At 35.0% G+C, this 22038-nt stretch overlaps 1 protein-coding gene across 3 annotated transcripts; it reads right to left on the bottom strand.

Moving 5' to 3' along the window:
• Nucleotides 1-3484: 3484 nt before the first annotated feature.
• LOC128994173 (L-lactate dehydrogenase) lies at nt 3485-18192 on the bottom strand. 3 transcript variants are annotated; one of them, XM_054418532.1, is made up of 9 exons: nt 18095-18184; nt 14901-15008; nt 10380-10511; nt 8830-8947; nt 8174-8347; nt 6891-7064; nt 6379-6496; nt 5874-5997; nt 3485-3761 (listed from the first exon to the last, which is right to left on the bottom strand). In XM_054418532.1, exons 1-9 carry the CDS (start codon nt 18143-18145, stop codon nt 3597-3599), a joined length of 1164 nt encoding a protein of 387 aa, XP_054274507.1. In that variant the 5' UTR covers nt 18146-18184; the 3' UTR covers nt 3485-3596. The 3 variants fall into 3 exon arrangements, with proteins under 3 accessions (XP_054274507.1, XP_054274508.1, XP_054274510.1); XM_054418533.1 differs by lacking the exon at nt 14901-15008 and having other exon boundaries at nt 18095-18192; XM_054418535.1 differs by lacking the exons at nt 14901-15008; nt 18095-18184 and adding an exon at nt 13082-13200.
• Between the last annotated feature and the right edge of the window lie 3846 nt (nt 18193-22038).

The following is a 22038-nucleotide window of genomic DNA, read 5'->3' as shown; positions in this document are numbered from 1 at the left end:
ATAATGAATATTATTAAGTATTTCTGGTGTGTTACAAAATCCAAACCTCTTTGATTAAGTTAAAGTCGTTACACACTGGTATAAAAATAAAGCATTACATGATTCAATTAGGAAATGTGCATGTTTTCCTGAGTAAAATGACGGCACAAAAAAGTGGTGTTAAAATATCTTAGTGACAAATTTATCTTCTTAGGTTTTTTTACAAGGATGGATTTCTTCAAGCTTATCTTAGAAAATATTGGAGCCCAGGAGCGAATAGATACACCTATTAAAGGCCACAATACATAATCCTATTGGGCTTTTTTAATTATATTTATTTATTTATTGAACGGCATCCATCATTAAACAAGAATAATATAGTCTTACATGCCAATCGTGCCTACAATAGACTCTTCAATCTACGCTCCAAAAGAATACGGTATACAGGGGTGCCCATCCCCCCCTAGACTCATGACGCACCCCCCCCCCCCCAATTGAGCAACAGCCCCCCCCATAAATGATGTACACAACAAATGAGAAACATTATTCCCCCGCCCAGCACTATTTGTAAAACTATAAAAGAAGTTTTATAATTTTTTTCAGATATTTAAAATTCCAACCCAGTTAATCTATATCAATAAAGTTATAGTTTTGTCTGTACATTGTTCAGAATTATACATATTTTGGGTTATTTATGTTTTATACATTGAAGAAGTTGAAACATGTCTTATCTCCATTTATGTCCGTCTGTCACGGCCCAGAAGGCATTTTATGCAGCCTACTCATGGCCTACTCTAAAGAAAACTAGAGTACCGATTATGATTCTAATGGTTTAATTGTATCCACAGGATTGGCGAGAGAGTCCTTATAGCCATTAAAATATGACATCACTATTTTGGAAATAAAATAACGGACGATCAAAAATACAATTTTGTGTGATTTTTCTAGTTTATTTTCTCCATGTTTACTACATACGTCATTAATTTATGAAATACTAATAATCTGTTAAGAGAACACGTTATACAGGGTGACAAAAAAGTCTGGAAACGGTTTAATATCTTTTTAACTAAATTCGTTAGAAAATTCAAACCTTTTACATCAACTTTTATGTATGAAAACTATTTTTTGCAGTCATTGCCATTATTTGACCTTCACCAGGGGACGGCCCACGAGGAGTAGGTACATAATCTTTAATGTAAGCATAGGTTGATATGCACATCATTTTAAAGGTCTGGTCAAGTGGAGTTCATTGCCGAAAACCGCGTCAAAAAAGGTTCATCTGTTACAAAATGGCGGCAGTTCAAAGTTGTTGCGGAATATACCTGCAGAGGCCTTAGTATTGGTAAATTACTATGAGTATTTACTAAATACTCATAGTCAACATTAGCAGGGAAATCTGAAACCCGGTTAAATTTGTTTTGAAGATTGAATACTATTATTCTATGAGCTAGTTGACTTTAAAATACAGTTTAAGCTCTCAAACTAATGTTTAATACGAGGATTTGCCCATACTAAGGCCTGTGCAGGTATATTTCACAAGAACTTTGGACAGCTGCCATTTTGTAACGGATGAACCTTTTTGGACGCGGTTTCCGGCAATGAACTCCACTTGACCAGACCTTTAAAATGATGTGCATATCAACCTATGCGTACATTAAAGATTATGTACCTACTCCTCGTGGGCCGTCCCCTGGTGAAGGTCAAATAATCGCAATGATTGCAAAAAGTAGTTTTCGTTTTCATACATATAATTTGATGTAAAATGTTTGAATTTTCTAACGAATTTAGTTAAAAAGATATTAAACCGTTTCCAGACTTTTTTGTCACCCTGTATATGAAATTACGAACAGCTGTTTTGATAAAGATTCTTTTCCTAGCTGTCACTGATATGTTTACATAAATGTTCTTTAAGAATACTGTGTAGGCCCTAACCATTTCCGATCACGTTTGTAAGCAAGTCCAAAACCAAGTGAGATTAATAACCGTGTGGCTTTGGCTTACATAACGGGTTTGATTTATCACGAGTACTATATGTAACTGTAAATTAAATTAAATAACTAGCCATCATCCAGGTCGGGAACCAGAGATTCTGTGTGTATCAAGTTGTACTTGAATTTGATTACAGGGAAAAGACCGTGAATCAGTGTACAGGACTGGAAAACTTATCTTTCTATATAAATAAAATTAGAGTTTTATAAGTCACCTCAATTTAAGGAATTTTTTATTGCCAGAATATCCATAACGAATTGTCAGCGTCTTTCTCGATATAACGATCCCCTCTCCCTCCCTTTAGAAACATCACAGCTTCTTTGATGAAAATGAAATGGAAACAACGCTTGCGCCAACAATCGTCTGCTCCGTTATACACTTCTGTCTGCTGTGCGCTATGTTACAACAGATTTCAGATACAACAGCTGGGGAATGATGACGATATAACTGTGATTGAGTGATAACCATGGTAACTTTAGTAAGGCTGTGATTGGCCAATGAGTAGGCCTAAATATGGCGACTTGTTGAATTTGTGTATGTATTGAAGAGAAACCTATAAATGAACAGAAGAACAAAGAAAGAGAATAACAAGATTGTTCTCGTTACATTCTTTTTTAAGAGTGTTTTAATTATCTCTAAATATAATTTTACACTTTTTTATTACTTATCTATCAATTCCTATGCTGTGATACAGCATCGGTAGCCTATCTGTCTATCATGAGCAGTACCTTATAACACACTTTCTAAAGGTTCCTTTAATATTTACGTTATTTATAGCAATGTAATGTTTGGCTAGTGATTAGTTGAGTTTGAGTTAGCTACAATTTTAAACGTTGCCGTTTGTACAACTGAACCAAGATAAATGATTTGAAATTTACAATAATAATGATTGTGCAATATTGAATTTCGTTTATAAAAATGTAAATCGTGACTTAATGGCTGTTTACAGCGTTTTAATGAGTTTCTGTTTTTATACTATATTGGATTAACCTATTTTTCATTCCCCCCCCCTCTCCCTATTAACTCAGGTAATCGAGTATACACAATAGTGTAAAGTATTGTAGCCTATGCTACTTGCTACTTGATTGTATTTTAACTAGCTTTATGTCAACAAAGCGTTCTGCTGTGTGGTGTAGCTGGACGTGTCTGTACCACGCGTTATCTTTTATCTATCACAGCAGTTGAGCTATCCCGTGCGCTCCCTCGCTTAGATCTCACGTCTTGCTAATCTTAAATAATAACTTTCTACACGAATCCTAAACTATCCTAAAATCCTATTTTAACTAATTTAATTCAATAATATAACTATTGTCATTAATTATCCACTTTCTATCTGGCGTTTTCGTAATGTATTTTGGATTTTCGTCACGTTGAACACTGTTGCAATTAGCTTTAGCCCCCCCCCCATTTGAATTTTTTTAGCCCCCCCCAAGAATTTCAATGACGCAGTCTGCGTCACGGCCCCCCCTTGTGGGCACCCCTGCGGTATAGGGCCTAGGACAAATAATCAGTGTGGTAACCTGTATTACTTATCTATCTGCCCCTGAATTCTAAAATTTGTCTAGAAAGGTAGCTGCACCCTATCCCTTAAAACACCATCAGCCACTTAGTTATTCTTACAAATATAATTAAAACTTCAATCCTTGCAAGACCTGGTTTATCGTCTCTGCAGACTTGTGCAGCTGTTGTTGCTCTACTTGGTTCAAAGGTTGTTTCACAACATGGGACACTCCGCTTTCACCAAGGACACACGGTAAAGATAGGAAGACGTTGTGGTCGATTCCGTGGAATCCCTGCGACAAAAATAAACTACGTTTAGACAAAATTACAGTAAAAGCGAAGAAAGTTTGGACATACAAGAAGAAAGAATTCCTAGGAAAAAGGAGTTGATTGTGATAAAGGGGGAAACCCCAGAAAAAAACCATAAGGAAGGTTAGGTAGAATAAGTGAAGGAAGATTAAAGGTGAAAGAGTGTGTGGGTAAGATAAGAGTGAGATGGTAAATGTTGGAGGAACTGTGAAATGATATGAGATTAATAGGTTTGTTTTATAAATGCTTAATAAACACAACAAGAAGTATTTACCATCACACTTTTTCTTGTCATACCAGTTTCTAGAACATGAATTAAATTAACTTTGTTGTTGTTTCCTGTGCTCTTGACATCCAGAACTTCTTCTTCTTCTTGACATGTGCTTCTTTACCCAAAGAACATAGGCAACCACAACTAAGGAATGTAATCTGATATAACACTTTTCTCATATTTGGAACATGGCTTAGTAACGTGGAATATCTTGAATTTTTTTGTGATCAAACCTTCAATTATTATCATTTTCAAAGGAGAGTCCAGTTTTTTATACACATAAATAAACAATATCAGCAATCTGACACGTATGTAAAGCTGGTGACAAATGTTCTACTTGGGAGCAGATTACTAGAGGTGTTCCTCAAGGATCTGTTCTTGGTCCACTACTGTTCTCAATTTACATCAATGACATCACAGAACATATCACTAACTCACACTACATCTGTATGCTGACGACTTACAGATTTACTCCACTTTATTGTAGACGAGATGGATACTGCTGTGCGACTCATGAACATTGACATTGAATCAATAACTCACTGGGCCACGAACAACGGACTTAAACTCCACACTGACAAAACTCAAACAATGATGGCTATCCCAGATTAATGACTAAAATAAACTTACTCACTGCACCACGACTTAGCATTGACGGAAAAGATCTTACCTACTGTGACAAAGTGAGAAACTTAGGACTCATAATGAACAAACATTTGAATTGGTCTGACCAAGCAAATTCCACTTGTAACAGGGTTTTTGGGGCTATTCACACCATCAAACGTTTCGCAGAATACCTTCCACTGAACTTGATAATCATGTTAGTAAAAACTCTCATCTTGACTCATTTCAACTACTGTGATGTGGTGATCAATGACATGGCTAATGAGGTCTCTAGCAGACCTCAGCGAGCGCAGAATTCCTGTATCAGATTCATATTTGGCCTTAGACGATATGACCATGTCACTCCCTATTTTAACCTGCTTTCATTAATGAGGCTAAATGAACTTCGGGAATTTCACACCCTCCGTCTTCTACACTCCATTATCAACAGTAAAATTCCTAAGTATTTATCAGATAACTTTCATTTCATTTCTGACATCAGCACCCGTTCCACTCGTATAGGCTCTTTTCTTTTGTCTACACCAATTCACCGGTCAACACTTTTTAATAAATCTTTCTCAGTGTCTGCAATTCGAATGTGGAATTTTCTTCCTGACCATATAAAATCCATAGAGAACTGTGCAGGGTTTGGGGTAGAGATAAAATCTATGATTTTGAGCAGCAGGCATGAATCTCTGGCGCTGGTGTGGCGGGTTGTTGGCGGCTTGTGTGAATGGACTTTTTGGATTTAAATTTATTTTCAACATGTTTATAATATGGTACTTTAGATCATTTAATTTTATTTATAAAGTGGATACCGGTAGTTTTATTTATGTTTTAGAGGTTAAGTGGTAGAGGACTTGCTAGTCCTAACTTCGCCTCTTAAATAAAGACATTTTTCATTTAATTTAATTTAATTTACTTTCTCTCATTAGCTTGTTAACAACCCTTATCAAGCAAGCGGTAGGAGAAACTGATATTTTATGGAGAAATCACAAAAGTTGCAATAACGTTTGAACTGCAGTTTTTACAGAAATGAGAGTTGTACAATTTTGTTAAGAATTAAATGGGCTATAACATACTAAATTTCAAACTTGAAAATTTTAACGAAAACAAAAAAAAATCAATATTTTTTCCATACACTAGGGGGGGGGGGGAAGTAAAAATATAACCAAAGTACAAAAGTGTAGTTTGTTTCAATACAAGTTTGAGGTAGGTTTACCTTAACATCTGTAGAGACTGCGTGTACTGTGTGAGTGTTGTGGAGAATTGACTGACAAAGCTTGGCAACACTTAGTCCGATTGCCCATGAAGTATAACCCTTCAGCTTGATGATTTCATAGGCACTAGAAAATACATTGTTCATAAATGTAAATTACAATATCACTGGCTGAAAAATCACATTAGATTAGTGACAAGAAAGTCGTTTGAAGATTCAGAGCCACTAAATTATACAAGTGTTAATGACGATACCCATTCTCTTGAAAGAAGTGAACTTAGACTGAATGGCAACAAAATGAATAAAATGCTAAGAAAAATGTCTTTTGTAGAGCTCGTATCTATGTGAGTAGTGTTTTTTATATGAAGTTAAAGTCAAACGCTTTTAAAGAAAGCGGACTAAACCCATTAAATGTTTTGTTAATCTATGCGAATATTCTTATCATGATTCAGGTCCCCCGCTCAATAGTAAATTAGTACTACAAAAGGCTTTTCCACAAGATACTAACCTATCCACCACTTGTTTGTGTATTTTTCCGAAGCTGTCGCTGTCGCTATCGGTTCCGACGTGTTGGTTGAGATCTTTTAACCTCACTCCAGCAACGTTTACACCAGACCAGACGGGAACTGAAATAAAAAAATTAACATCAAATGAAATATAAAATCAATGGAGTGATAAGATGCGCAACATGTTGAAGCAAACTTGATATTGCAATGTACGCTTGAAAAGTAAGCTATAACTAATAATGTGAGTAATTGTTAATCTAGAATCTAGATAGAATCTAGATAGAAATTTGAAAATTCAAATTCAATAATTTTCATTGGAATATTCGTTACAAAACCAAGAAGCAAGATACAGAGACTAACCTGACTTGTTAGTCATTAACAAAGCTACACACAGATCATCTCACTCCAATCTACACTTATCTTGCAATCATAGTTTAAAACATGCACCTAAGTTTGCATCACTATCTTGTAATGACAACAATAAGTATAGGGTTTATGCGACTTATTCACTGACCACTTGAGTCTCCATGCTCTCCGATGATCCATCCATGACAACTCTCAACTGACAGGTTTAGTTTTTGAGACACCAGAAATCTGAGTCTCGATGTGTCGAGGTTGGTTCCTGATCCAATCACTCTGTTCTTGGGCAAACCGCTCAACTTCCAAGCAACGTAAGTCAAAATGTCAACTGAAAACCAACAAAGTCAAGATTTATAATTTACAAGATTGTGTCAGCTAAAAGTTTACCGTCATGTGTTCTTAACACGTTCAATGCGGGTGATGAGTAATCCCGTCATCGCTGACGCTGCCAAGCTGCACGCAACGAGTATACTCGTCAAAGCACCACTACAAAATTATTGCCTCGATACGAGCTGAGCCGTCATCGTCAGATGTTGTTTTTCGTTACGCTGTATGAAGTAGTCCTTTGTGTTTCCTTGGGTGGCATCGTTCCCGTCACGCACAGTTTTTGTTATTTGTGTGTATGTTTTTGTGTTTTAGTGTGTTATATGACGTAAGTGTTGTGCAATAGTGATAATAGATTGATAACTTTCTCACTGAAGATGAAATAGGAGATACGGACAACAACTATTTACAACACAAACCAAGGATTACTTTTGGTGTCACGAGCGTCGTTCTACATGGCAGCCAGACAGGTGCGGCACATGACGAGAAATAACGTCATAGTTCAAATTTGTACGAAATAACACCAGGTCATCATCCAAAACAACATTTGGGAAGTTAATTGGAGTTTTCATATTTTAGCCGTACGAGTGATATAGCCAATTTCAGTGCCACATTGAACGTGTTAATTTACAATAGACTTAGGCGATTTATCCTTATCTGTTTTTATTTGATAATTTTTGCGGGTGATCTGAAGTGGTTTCATTATTAATCATTTCATTATCAAATCAAACACTTTTAGTACATGAAAGCATGTATAAAGTTGAAGTTAACTTTCACTACTGTTACTTTCACTGTTGGACATTAACCTGTACAGTGTACACCCATCTTGATTAACTAATTGTGCATATGTAGACTATGTCCCAAGGCACATCATATACGTGTGTGGTTTTTGCACATTCCATTACATGCTTCGAACACCATCAAAATTCTGTTACTTGATAAACTGCCCCTCAACATAGTTTCAAGGACGTTTCCCTTACCTTGATTTCATCAATCCTTTATGATCGCAGGCAAATTGTGGAAACTACATCAGACATATTCAAGCCAGAACTAAACATTAAGCTTATTGGCAAACTCTTATTAATTTGTCATTGACAAATGTTTATCCCTTACCTGGATTGCTGACAATCAGCAGGATTGTGTTGGGGCTGTATTTGACCAACTGAGGGATGATATGTTTGAAGATATCCAAGTTCCGCTGGACCAGGTTGAGTCGGCTCTCCCCCTCCTTTTGTCTAACGCCGGCAGTCACAATGCAAATCTTGGAGTTTGCTGTGATTTCATAGTCTGCAAAATTGTACAGTGTGTTCAAAGAGTCTTGTTATTGACTAAGGCCGACTTATTCCTTAGACACAGCTTTTAATTAATAGACCATACAGCTAATGGCAACTTAGGGGCCTAAAGTTCATAGTGGAATCCGAAGAACTCAACTGTTCATGGGCCTTTAATATATCGTCATTGTTAATGAAACAGCTGGTATTAGTTAGTAACAAAGCTACACATATCATTTCACTCCATTCTACACTCATCCTTCACTCATATTTGCGTCAAAATATGCACATAGGTGGCATTCCATCTCATAAATGAAAATAATATAATAAAAATCCGCCTTGGCCGCAACTGATACTTTCCTGAGACGCTGGGGCAGGTATGCTTCAAAAGAGAGGTATTTATTTATTCCTTAATACATCCTGATTTCGGTTTCAGATATTTCGGATTATTGATTTTGGTTCAGGGGGCTTAATATCAAACTAAGAAAGTAATCATACCTGTGCTAGCTTCTATCTTGGGACTCCTCATGAAACATGCGCCATGTTGAAGGTCCATCAACTCTCCTTTGACCTTGTCTCCCATCACATCCACTAGAGCTATCTCATCAGTCACATACTGTAAGCATATATGGATTAGATTATGCAACATAGACTTACGAGTGTGCGTATTTTAATGTAGAGCTGAGAAAAGTAGCAGTATACATAACAGGGTGTCCACATTCTGGAAAGTCAGGGATAGTCATGGAAAGTCATGGAAACAAATTTTGGTCATTGAAAGTCAGGGCAATAGGCAAGAAGTCATGGAAAGTCATGGAAATTTTCAATTATGGATGGATTTGAGGGGACCATTCAATGCTCTAGTCAGCCGTAACCCGGACTGTTGTAGCATTTTTCAGGATTTTTCACAAATGCTCGACAATTCAATTTATTACAGTTGTATTATTTTATGAGTTTTCGGTTTGTTTTAGTTCATTTTTGTACCTATTGTACTCCATTGTTAACTTTTATTACATATTTCAGTATTTTCTGCAAAATAACATGTCCAGGCAGTATTATTTGTGTGTGTATGTTATATTATAATTTGCGGGTAAAGTTTGTGAGTCATGGAAATCAATGGTAAATGGTCATGGATAGTCATGGAAAGTCATGGAAATTAATGACACATTTTTTGTGGACACCCTGCATAATAATAATGATGATAGCTTTGTTGTCTTTAGATGAGGTGCACCATGGTTCCATAGACATGACCTTTACTAAAACCCCAATGATCAAGTACAGATATGGCAGTGCTCGATTTACGGTGAAACGGCTTTCCGGCACATCTCTTTCGGAAAGATAAAAATATTGGCATAAATAGGTAGGCCTACTAATCACATTAAATGGTTACAGTTCCGGCACCTCATTTTTTTTTATCAAGCACTGGGTATAGGGTTCAAACGATCAGAAAGCTACTGACCTATCTCAGCGCCATATCCACTCAGCTAACCAGCAAAAACAAACTAAAGTCACTTTATAAGCCCAGTATGTATGTGCTATTATAAGTCCAGACACATAGTCATTGGGGAAAATATGTTAAAAAGTACAGTACAAAAACATTTGGCGCAGTCCAAGACGAGGTAAGTAGAGATTGAAAAATAAAGGGGTCAAAGGATATCTGTCAGGCTGCTTTAGTGAATGGGTCCAGGTTAAGGGGCGCAAGAGGTTTTTTGGTTTGTTGGGGACGCAAGGAAGAAAAATTACTGACGAGGAAGGGGGGCAGGGAGAACAAAATGTATCCATAGTTTAAAAATGTATCCATAGCCGCCATAGTGCATCACATGTAAACTGTGGGCCTGATATAGGTCATAGACTTATTCTGAACTGTCATAGTTGCCAAACCTTGAATCAGTCGGTGTCAATCTCTCTCTGCCCACAAATGAGAAACAACCTAAATACTCTTATTAAGATGGTTAAAGAACTATAATCTCTCCACACTTAAAAATGTGTCCTTGATAACAGTAATAAATAACACATTTTTAAAAACAATTACAAGCTATTTAAGTATTTACCTGTGTGAGAATGCTGAAGGCGCAAGCCATGCCCACTTGTCCTACTCCGACGACAGTTATTTTGTTGCCGGAGCTTTGTGATGGCTCGGCGATCTTCGTCATGAGATCTTTGGCGATCGCAGACATTGCTTCCTAAAGAAAAATGAAATATTATCACAAAAGAAAACCAATGGCACACATAATGCAGCATAGAAGAGGATAATTCAAGTATATTAACTAATTTGGAACCGAGGTTGATTTAGATAATCAAATTGGATGGTAATATATTACAACTAATTTAAATGATACAATAATAAAATTACACCCCATGCTGTAAGAACTATTTAGAGATTTCCTGGCACTGAGATCGTTGGACGCCGATCCACTTACCAACCAAATGTGAGGGCTGTAGAAAGACTTTGATATTGATCATGCCCTTACATGTCCTGTTGGTGGCCTAATTGGAAAACGGCACAATGAAATTAGCGATGCTTTAGGAAACCTTATGGAACAGGCATGGGGAAATTGTATAAAAGAGCCCCCCATAGCAGAGAATGAAAATGTAAACGGGCCTGCAATTAAAGCTGACTTGGCATGTAGAGGGATTATGGGAGACACAGAGGGAAGCAATACTTTATATCCGTGTCGTAGACAACAATGCTCCCTCATTTGTCTCCAAACCTCATGACAATGTCATAAAAACCGCAGAAGAAGAAAAGAAAGTATATGTCACCTTGTGAGTGCCGGAATGCCTATTTCACTCCCCTGATAACATCAGTCTGCGGAATCTTAGGCAAGAATTTCAAACACTGATAAGAGCACTGGCTGAGAGGTTGTAAAAAAAAGGGGCAAGCCTTACAGTCTGGTTGTTAGTATTAGAGTGAGATTGACTTGCTCAATTTTAAGGGCACCGAGCATGTGCTTGAAAAGATTGAGAAAAAGTGGAGATCTGCTTGAGAATTTGAAGATGGAGCAGGCATTCAACATATTGAAAGAATCCAAAGTTTTAGTAACATTTGTAAATCTAGATTTATTGATTTTGTATTTATTAATTGAAATAAAACATTGTTTATTCATGTTGAAAGAATTACGTGTAACGTGAGTTTAATTTTCATATTGTACTGAAATAGATTAAATAAAAAACAAAACAAAAGGCTTACAACAGTAAGGATAACATGTTTTGCTTGATACTTAGTCCTACGAGAATCAAAAAAGCGAATCAGAATTTTGAATAACAGGAATTTTAAAAACAAAAGTTTGGAAAAATTGACCAATTGACCCTTTACTGTAGTTCCCGTCTGGTTTAAACAAAGAAAATGTATCCATTGTAATTTTTATCAATTTACTTAAGTTTGTGGTTGACAATATTTATGAAGCCATACTGATGTTAACAAATTTCAAATTGTTTCCATTTAGAATACAGAACTTAAAAAGGCATAACAAGAACTTGGCCATGGCAATCATTTAACTGCAGACCTTCATTCACAGTTAAGAATGACACTTAGTTTCTCTGTTAGTTAAGTTCTCTTCAATCAGGCTCTCAAACTGTCTATACATCCTCCATTAGAGTCCAAGAATACTTAAAATCTAAATATATCTTGTAAAGTGAGTTAAGGTGAGTTTCACTTCCTGGAAGACAATGCTTCAGGCTGTTACTGTTTAATAATAAAGCGATATAATGAAACAAAAATGTTGTGAGGAAGATTATAGTCATCTTTGAACTTGCAATATATAGATATATGTTTATTACTCCATTTAAGTTTGTTAGACATATTTTTATTTTGTTTTAAAACCAAAAATACAACTTAAAATTTTGTGGATTTTTTCCATTTTAAATTATTTGCGTCTCAAGGTCAAAATCAAATTTTAAATTTTATTTGTCAATTTTATGTTTTATTGAAAAAATACTCTTCTGTGTTTTGTGCTATTTTTGTAATAAATTCCATAACATTTTTATATTGATATAAATGTAACGTTTAATGTAGGCCTACCTACCCACCTAAACCCCCTACCCTCCCCACCACCTACGGTACCCATAGTGTTTTATCTAGTTTCCCTGTGTTGTGTATTATTTAATCATTGACTTTGCAGGATTTGCATGGTTTTACAAAAAAATATATATATATTGAAAATGGATATTCTGAGTTTTATACATTTAAATATTTTCCTTATAGGTATTTATATAGTTAATTAACTTATTGACTGCAAAGTTTAGTTTACTGTTTACATTCAATAGCTGAGCCGCTTGCTTAATGCTTTTAGATGAAGGATTTCACAAGGTTGAAGTTTCATTTATCCAACAAACTAATTAGTATCTAGGTAGAAATGGTAGAATTATATTCATAAATCATTAACTTTATGGTCGAATATGTATTGCAATATTGCAATATATTTAGGCTATTACTTACTGTATATAGAAATAATATTCTTCTTATCATTGCAAATATTAAATTACAAGAAAATATAGGTATGTACTCTAGTAAAATAAAGAGTGAAGGTTGTGATTAAATTCCATGCAGTGTTGATGAATTCGTAAACAAATCAATGTTACAAACAGCTGTTACACAATTTTAACAACAATATTTTTATCTAGTCTAAGATGAATCATTCCTGATTTGATTTTATCATCTGATAGAACTCCCCAATATGAGACCACATTAAAACAAAACAAACAAAAAACTAATGCAACTTGTCATCAATTAAATGAATGCCGCAAAACTTACCTATGTCAAAATAGTGTCTCTAAACTAACACAAACTGAAACTATTGACAGCTGTACTGTGAAGAGTGTGAAGGGGATACAAACACAACAGCTGCTGCACAGACTGACTGGCTCCCTCCCCCCCTTACCGCATCTTCCCCCGTCCCTTCCAGCAGAGGTCACCTTGGACGAACCGAATTGTTACAGGTGATTCAACAATGGAAAAAATCGAGGGTTGAAAAATAGACTCAGTGGAACTCACAATAGTTAGTTTAAATTGTGCAACATAAATGATCCAAAGTGTTTTACTTCACCTGAGATTTTTTCCAGTGCCGCACTGTCTTATCTCCAGTATCAATACAGGTGTTGCGCATGCGCCAATCAACAATAACCTACTTGTTGGGTCACCTTACCCCCCCCCCCCTGAATATTCCCCCCGAGACTTCCAGCACGCGTACTTGACTTTCGGCCGTTGACCTGAATGTTATGGGTCTGTAAATTGTGCGAAATTCAGAGCAGGATTTTGCGAATTGGTCGTAAAAGTTGGGAATTACGAGTGTGCTCTAAATAGACTGAAGTGGGTTGTGTTTCGGGGTATTAACTCTTTTTGTATCATCCAAAACTAGATAAATATAAACTATTGCAGTTTGAGATTGATTCGGGAAAGAAGGATTTATAATTCTCTTAATTAAACCGGCTTCATCTACAGTATGGGATGTGGAGTCTACTTACAGTATCCATGTATAATGTCAAGATTCAAGAACAATTAATATTATGATTTAGAACAAGAGCTGCAATTTTAAACAAATACAAATGAAATCACATGGAAAAATAAATAACACAAGAATGTGACAGGAAAATGAGTCAGCTCGATTTACAATATTATCAAAACGATCCAATGAGTCTTTCCGTAGATTATCTTTGCAAATAAAAAGTTAAAATAAAACTATATATGTAAAAGTGTATCTAAAATTTGGTACTGTATCTCAAAAGTGGTGCGAAGTGCACAGACTCATTTGTATGAGGCTATGACTGAGGTGTACAAAAAATAAAAAAATACGAGGTGAGATCTCAAAAAGGATTCTCACACAAAACTGATATGATACTACTTATCATTACTCAGTCTCAATTCATGCACAAATATAATTGGAAACTATAAATTATTGAAGTGAATTTGTCTGCTATTTTGAACATGCGGACTGAAATGGTTCGTAGCTATGAGAATGGTAAATATCAGTAACAAATTACTGCATGTAAAACAATGTTGATATATGGTGTTGCAAGATAATAAGTCCATACGTCCTTAATAACAATTTATGGTTAGTTTCGAAATCTGCAATCATCTTATCGTTTAACTGCTTGCGTCATCAAGAAAAAAGTATCCAAGTAGAAAAAAATTATGACTACCCCATGTGCATTGTGAAAATCGTCCCACGTAACTTATCCCACAAAAACGTCTGAATATCCAAACGCAATACGTAAGATACAAAATCAGTAATAAATACATTATTGCATTTGAAACATTCCCATCTCTTCTTTAAAGATAAGTCCGTAAGTTCTTAACAACTTATTTATGGTCCGTGTCAAAATTTGTTATCGCCTACCGGTATCTTATCATTTATGGTTGTAGATATTGATTCTTTTCCGGAAACTCATTGAGTACAAGAAAATATGATTCCTGTCGAGTGATGATGAAAGTTTTTCATACGCCCCAAGCATATAATCGATGCTAATACTGTCCATGCATCCCCCAAGAAATCACAACATACATGCGCCTCCAGATGAACACCTGATCACGTGAATGTACCCTTACTCATGATGAGGCCTTCATGATAACTTACCGCTTTCGAAATTATTGGAAAACATATCACAGTCAGCAAAATCGTAGCCACCCCCGTCAGTTTAGGTTTCATGATTTTTCTGTTAGAATAATTCGGTGTTTTCTCTGCCTGAAGAGGATATTTGATTATTTACAAATTCACAGCTTAAAAATAATTTAATGAATGAACAAATGTTGAAAACAAGTAAATTACAACTAAAGATAAACAACAAATCAATAATTAATAATCCTCCAGTAAAAGTGTAAAGTAATTTGAATTTTTCCAATGTTCAAGGCTATGTTCTAAATTATAAACTTAACGTAAATAAAGTTTACCTTATATTGGACTTCGGATGTCCAATATTGAATTACTGAATGCCTTATATCGAGCATGTTCGATGTCCTAAACACTTTAAAGAAATTAAAGGCTCGGACCGATTTTCTTTCAAGCATTTACGATACGCTTTAATAATGGGCGTCCATCAATATGGGCAAGGGGGTCTAAGCCCCCACCAGACACTCACTACCTTAACAAAATATTTATACATTTAAAAAGTATAAAAAATAACAATTAACAGTTACAATTCCATCAATATGGTCAAGGGTGTCTAAGCCCCCCATGAGACCCTACCTTAACAAAATGTTTAAAAATTTTAAAAAGTATACAAAAAACAATAACAATTAACAGTTACAAAAATGTGTAAAACCAACTAACCATTTTGAACACCAATGTTATAGATTTTCCAGAGGAGGGCCCCTGGACCCCCTTTTTTCCAGAGATATAGACTACCCTCCGGTAGCTCTAGCCACCCTTATGGAACAGTTAGATGCACACCAATACTTTTACGTCACTGGCTGACATTAAAATAAACGTTTGATCAAAATTCTATAAAATGCCTAAATAAAAGCTTTAGACTTCGCTCTAATAAAATAAACGGCCAAAGCTAAATAGTTACGTGATTCCTAGCACATCGACGAGCTCCCATCCATTGACGCTGCCAATAATAGCGACGTCTTTCTGTTTATGGTAACTATATTTAGCGCCCACGTCTGTCTGTGAGATAAAAAACTCTCTTAATCTTGACAAGAGTTAATCCTAAAGATCATTGTTTTGGTACTCTATGATTCTAATGGTATATCCAATAATGCAAGCCTCCTACTTAAGCTATGTGTTAACGACATAGAATCCATAGCATTGTATATACACTCCATAGTGAATTTCTGTATGACTTTTGTTAATAGTGCGAGTTCTTCAATATATCGAAAGTTCTTTACATTTGAGAAACGTAAATTCATTGTTTTTAGAGACATGAGCACACAGATTAAAGTAGGCTTCGGATCAAGGAACTTTTATTGGTGATTAGAATGGTTTGAATACGAGCCTTTAGGATACAAGTTTAGGATGGAGTTGTCTTCACTAAATCCATCGGGCCATGACTCATCATTCCCCATACTACAGTTATCGTTTTTAATTGTTTTAAACGTACCATTTCAATGTCCGTGTTCGTGTATAACGTACTTAGGTACTTTATGTGTATCGTCGACCTTCTGATGAAGTGAGTGTGTCCTTTGACGCCTGATGATGACTTCGTCGAAAGCCAAAACTTCCGACACTAGCAAAATTGTTGGATAACGAAATTATTCAGACGAAGTTAGTCCATTCAAATGTAAGCAGGTGTGAAAAAACTTTTGATTTTACAAATACAATGAGAACTTAACTAGAAGCATTGGTCAAAGAATTATACTTCTCTGTTATAAGTATCCAAAGTCAATGTATCGGCATACCGTAGCGTGCATCAATTATTGAGCCGCTGGATTGAAGAGCATTGTTGCAGCCCGCCCATTGTTGTTTCAAGGCCAATGCGTTATCGACTATCGTCTGACAGTTCGATGCTAGAGCTGGATGATTCGTGATAGGCAAAATCATAAATTTAAAACCAACTAGGCCCTAACGCTTCACGATACTACACTCAAAAATATTTTATCAAGCTCGTCTAGATGGGACTTCAGTCTCTAAGGTCCCCGAGTACAAATCCTACTGATTATCAAATAAGCACACATAGTAAAGTAGTTGCATTACACGTTTTTCTCACTGTCTATGGTATTCTGCTCTTCCAAGCATTGTTGAATGTAACGATAATAAACAAAACGCTTCAAGCAAATCGTTGTGCAACATTTCAATGCTGGATCAGTGTGCGCCTAGCCTGAGTGTCATGACCTGGGTGCGAGTGCCTCCACTAGTGCAGTCAGTACTGCAAAATCGACGCGTTATTTCGTCATATTAATATATTTTTTACACAACAACTTAAACCCAACAATGTAGCCTATACTTTTATCCATCCCGTGTGATGTAAAAACTTATAAAATTTATGAAACAATTGTTGCGGAGTAAAATTTCAGGAAAAACAAAGCTGGGGAATATTCATTAATAAATTGTCCTATAACGACTTTAAACGTTTGGGTGTACCATAGATTAAAAGAAGTAGACATACTATACTGTCTATACTCCTTTTATCTATGGGTGTACTCAACATTAGAGTTTTATCTGTCAAATTAAACTAATAAAACTTAAATTGTTTTTTATCGGTGAAATGTATTGGAGATCTTTGTCAAATCATATTTTCACGTGAGGATAAACAAGGGACAGTATAATTATATATTGTGTCTTTAAAGACTTTTTGGTAGTGTTTGGGAGCCTACACAAAAAAACTTATAACTCTAAATTTTCTCAGTGCCGATACCGTATGCATACTGTATTTTTATAAACCCATTTGAGCTATGTAAACCTATGATACGATAAAACAACCAGGCAAGATCAATTTAATTTATATTAGTCACAGAAACCCCGTGATAAAAATAACTATCCTTTTTCACTACACTTTAAATGATTTACTTGGTTGGTATGTAGTAACACACTACTCTGTTATTATAATTAATTCCATATAACCTAAGGATGTATTGTTTCACTAATGTTATTCAACCATGATTAAATAGCTACATGAATGTAAAAAGAATTTCCACCAGTCTTAGAATACCGTATTTATTTCCTTTACTTTCCTTTTCGCTTATGTTTTATACCACGGAATCATTCGTTCCTAATTAACCTCCAATTCCAATAATAAAATTATAACAGAAAACTAATTTACACCACAGAAAAATAAAATATCAAACTCTACATATAACCTACAATCTTGTTTTTCACCAATTTTATCCTACCTCTACATCGTAATGGTTCCCGTTCCCATTGGACACACTGTTGCCGTTCATGTTGATTGTTAATCCACAACTGTCACTAACACAACCACACACACACGTACGTACACAGCACTGGTATCACAAACTGGTATGCACTGTCGGCGTCGGCTTACCACTACTGGGTTGGGTTTGACGAGCAGACTAGTCTTATATACCAATGACTCATATACTGGGATCCTCGACCTGTCTGTACTGTAGGAATCGACTACACCACAACGGTCAAAGTTTCATCATGCGTTAGGTCCGGGGTAAATTGATTTGTGGGTAATTTTAAGGGAATTATGCTAGTGACAGCGGTTGGTATGTTGTGAGTTTGTACTATGCACGTAATGTTAGTTGAACTCTACATGGACAATTTAGTAACTAGTGATCTTGGACGATTCTAATTTTTGGGGAAGGGCCAAAAAAGGGGGAAATAACCCCCCAACAATACAAGCATGTACAAGAACATTTTTCCACCCCACTGTGTATACTGTATACATTTAACATATTATGATGAATGTTAAAGCGTGGGACTTCGACTTCTAACCTGGATGCCTAGTAAAAAGTAATGCAAATTACCACTGAGTTTAGCTATGGTGTAATCCCGTGAGGTTCGGAGCCATATTAAGCGTTTGGTCCATACACCAAAAAGAAAGAAAAGTAGAACGCAGTATCTCGGTAGCTGTATCCGTGTTGAGATATATCTTACTCAGTGAAAAACCCACTTGAAAGAATGTACAGTATAGTGATTAAAATTTAGTAATGGGGTGGGGAAATAGTAGATATTCTAGGTTAGGATCATTTGCTGGTTTTTCGTTCACATAAGAGAGAAAATTATAAAACTGTTATACATAGTCACCATGGATAAAATTAAAAATTTAAGCCACGTGTTTAAATGACCAAAAGGGTTCTAACGAGGTATTTTGGTACACCATAAACATCTAGTTATTTAGTTTCATGATGTTTTAGTCCAGGGAGCTGAAACTCCACCGGACTGGGGATGTTCTAGGACCATGTCCTCATGGTATGGTCGTTATCAAGTGTTATGTGGTGGGTAATTTAAAGACAGAATGGGTAATTCATCTGGGAGGAGGGTATTTTCAGCCGAGAATGTTAGCAACACTGTTGCCCCACCTGCGTCAATCACATATGATCGCTTATCATTAAATCGATATTTTGCTGATAAGATATATTTAGAAACACGGTTACAATGCCCCGAGACAATCTTGATAGTAGGAACAAATTTTGCTCATTTTATAAATAAAAAAATTATGTAAATATTACTTTAGAATTCAAATTTTTAGTCAGGAAAATATTTGACAGGTGTGCGTTTTTTTACGACAAACCTTCGATTAAAAAAAAAAAGTATTTGTTACGTACATTTTCCCTACAATAGGGAGGCCTACGATTTTATTTGGTTTTGTTTATGTTTACGTTTTGTTGGTACTTCAACAAGTATTGTTTTAATGGATTAATAATCTTAAATATACCTCGTAGAACGAAACTGTGCAGAGTACAAACAGAAATGTTTTATTACATTTTCCATAGTCTGGAATGAAAATTATAATTGTAAGATTAGGAAAATATGGCGTACGATTACACTCATAATTCGTTTTTAGAATGAGTGATAAGTTATGTTTCATACATTTTATAGCAATCCTATTTATTATATAACACTGTACAAAATAAACTATTACAAATTTTGAATGGCTGTTACACCAAAAACACAAAAAATGCAAATGCAATAATAAATCTTATTCCGTCATATTGCGTGAGATAGGAACAGTCACGTTTTATCCAGGAATCACATCGTCTGATGCAATCCTCTCCAACGACGGAAGTACCGTAATCGCCACTCAACAAATTCATAGTCATAGAACCACAATTGAAAAGTAATCAGTTAGTTAATCTACTTCAGATGAATATTTATGATTTGCAAATATGTAACTAGAGTTATTGTTGTGGAAGGAAACCTTTTTTTACTCGAAATTGAGACTATGGTGATAAATACTAATCAAATTTATTTTGTATGATGAAGTTCGGTACATTATTTAAGCGTATGGTATGGTTACCAACTAATTAGCTATATGTAATTTAACATGCCTTCCGAACTTCCCTGCCCCCACAACGGTTATGCTTTAGAGCTTATGTATTATATGAGTTAACACGTTCAACGTTTGAAGACGCGCACTGGCATCTACTCTACACAGAGATCAACAATACCGTCAAATCATTGTTACAAATCTTATTCTTCCAGTCACCAATCAATATGTCGAAACGTTGAAAAATCTTTCCGGACTACATACTATATAAACCTTATTTCCAGCATAAACCAATTTTATAAATAAACCAATTGCTGACACTTACTTTGTTTTCCAATCCTATTATAAACATATTTTTCTTTCTTCAGAGGCTGCTATTCATTATTCTCAGGTTTCAGATGTGACATAATAATAATGTGTTTTCTTTTTCTTTTCAAGTTCTAGAAAATCTAAATTTTGATTTGGTTTCATTTATTCATAGTCTTTGGTCTTTGGAAATAAAAGTCTAGATAGATTTGAACCTAGAAATGTTGCAAACTGTATTATAATTTTATTTTCAAACTTTCAATCTTCAGTAATTTATAATAGTTCAATTAATGTTTGTTATTTTAATTTTTTGCCCATGACATGAGGTAAATAACAGCTGGTGCTGAGCTGACACTATTTTAAAGGTCTTTGCCAAACTGAAATCGAGCTTATGTTTTTACACGGTCAATGCTCCTTGGCTGATGCAATGTTGAGAATTGTTCTTCATTATATCACTTTGCGCTTAGAAACCTTGATATGTGCATTTGGTTTTATTTTAATTTGTTTACAACCTCCAAATTATTTTTTAACTACTTACTTGTTAATTAAATTAAATATTAACTAGGTGCCGTATGGCTTTTTACATTACCCAGAAATCGATACTTGCACGATGTATATTGAATGCGAATCATGCATTTTCGTCTATAATATTGGTAAAAAGTTAGAATACTAAAACAAATTTATTTTCAACACACGAGACTTGATATTCCAGTTAGTTTCTTGGAAAATTTACGACAAGGACTTGAAATCCAACCATGTAAAACGATTTAGGTTCAAAATAAATACTATTATAGCTTACGATTGTTTATGAAATTAGTTCACATACATCGGAATCTTTAAAATAGTTCTAAACAAATAAAATACTAAATACTCATTACTCCTGAAGACAGTAAACCTATACACTACCAGTAGACCAGTAGAGTTTAGCTATGACAGTAAAAGGAATAATAAATAGAAGTTTTTTTTGGAAAATAATTATTTTGTTTGAAATTCAAAATACTATAGTTCAAACCAGACAATAAAACTTTTAACACAGATTATTTGTCTGAGTAAAAAGCCACAGAGAAGTAAAATAAATATTGAAAAAAATATGTATAACATTTAAATTACTAGATATATGTTGTAAAAAATATATATTAAGATATGAAAAAAATATTTTACTTCTTTGTGCTAAAGCTTTATTCCGTTGCCCGAATTATTCTCAACGCTCACTGCTTAGCAGGAAAGAGTAGCGGATTGCATCTTTACTATAGAAGGCGTTTCTACATGGTACATTAGTTTTATTTACAGTTATAAAAACAACTATTATATAAACAACATACAATAAATTACTGTCCAATTTAAATGCTTAAGAGTGCGTTACATCCCTCGTTTAAATTGTGTTAGATCTTGTCATGGTTGTCAACTAAGTACTTAAGACAAAGTTATAATAAGTAAATGTTAAACAGCCTTTTTTGTTAAGCTTTTAATAACAAAGATATTGTGTGATAGTTTTTGTTGTCAATATTTTTGATTTATGTTTAATAATTGATTGTCCAAATGCAGTCCAAGGTGGAAGAAGAACCATAGCTAAAA

This window comes from Macrosteles quadrilineatus, unplaced genomic scaffold, assembly GCF_028750875.1.
Source record: "Macrosteles quadrilineatus isolate MER2022 unplaced genomic scaffold, UCM_ALF_1.0 Scaffold_5__1_contigs__length_97177068, whole genome shotgun sequence".
NCBI lineage: Eukaryota > Metazoa > Arthropoda > Insecta > Hemiptera > Cicadellidae > Macrosteles > Macrosteles quadrilineatus.
The sequence above is the reverse complement of the archived record's forward strand: the minus strand, read 5'-3'. Positions and strand labels throughout refer to the sequence as shown.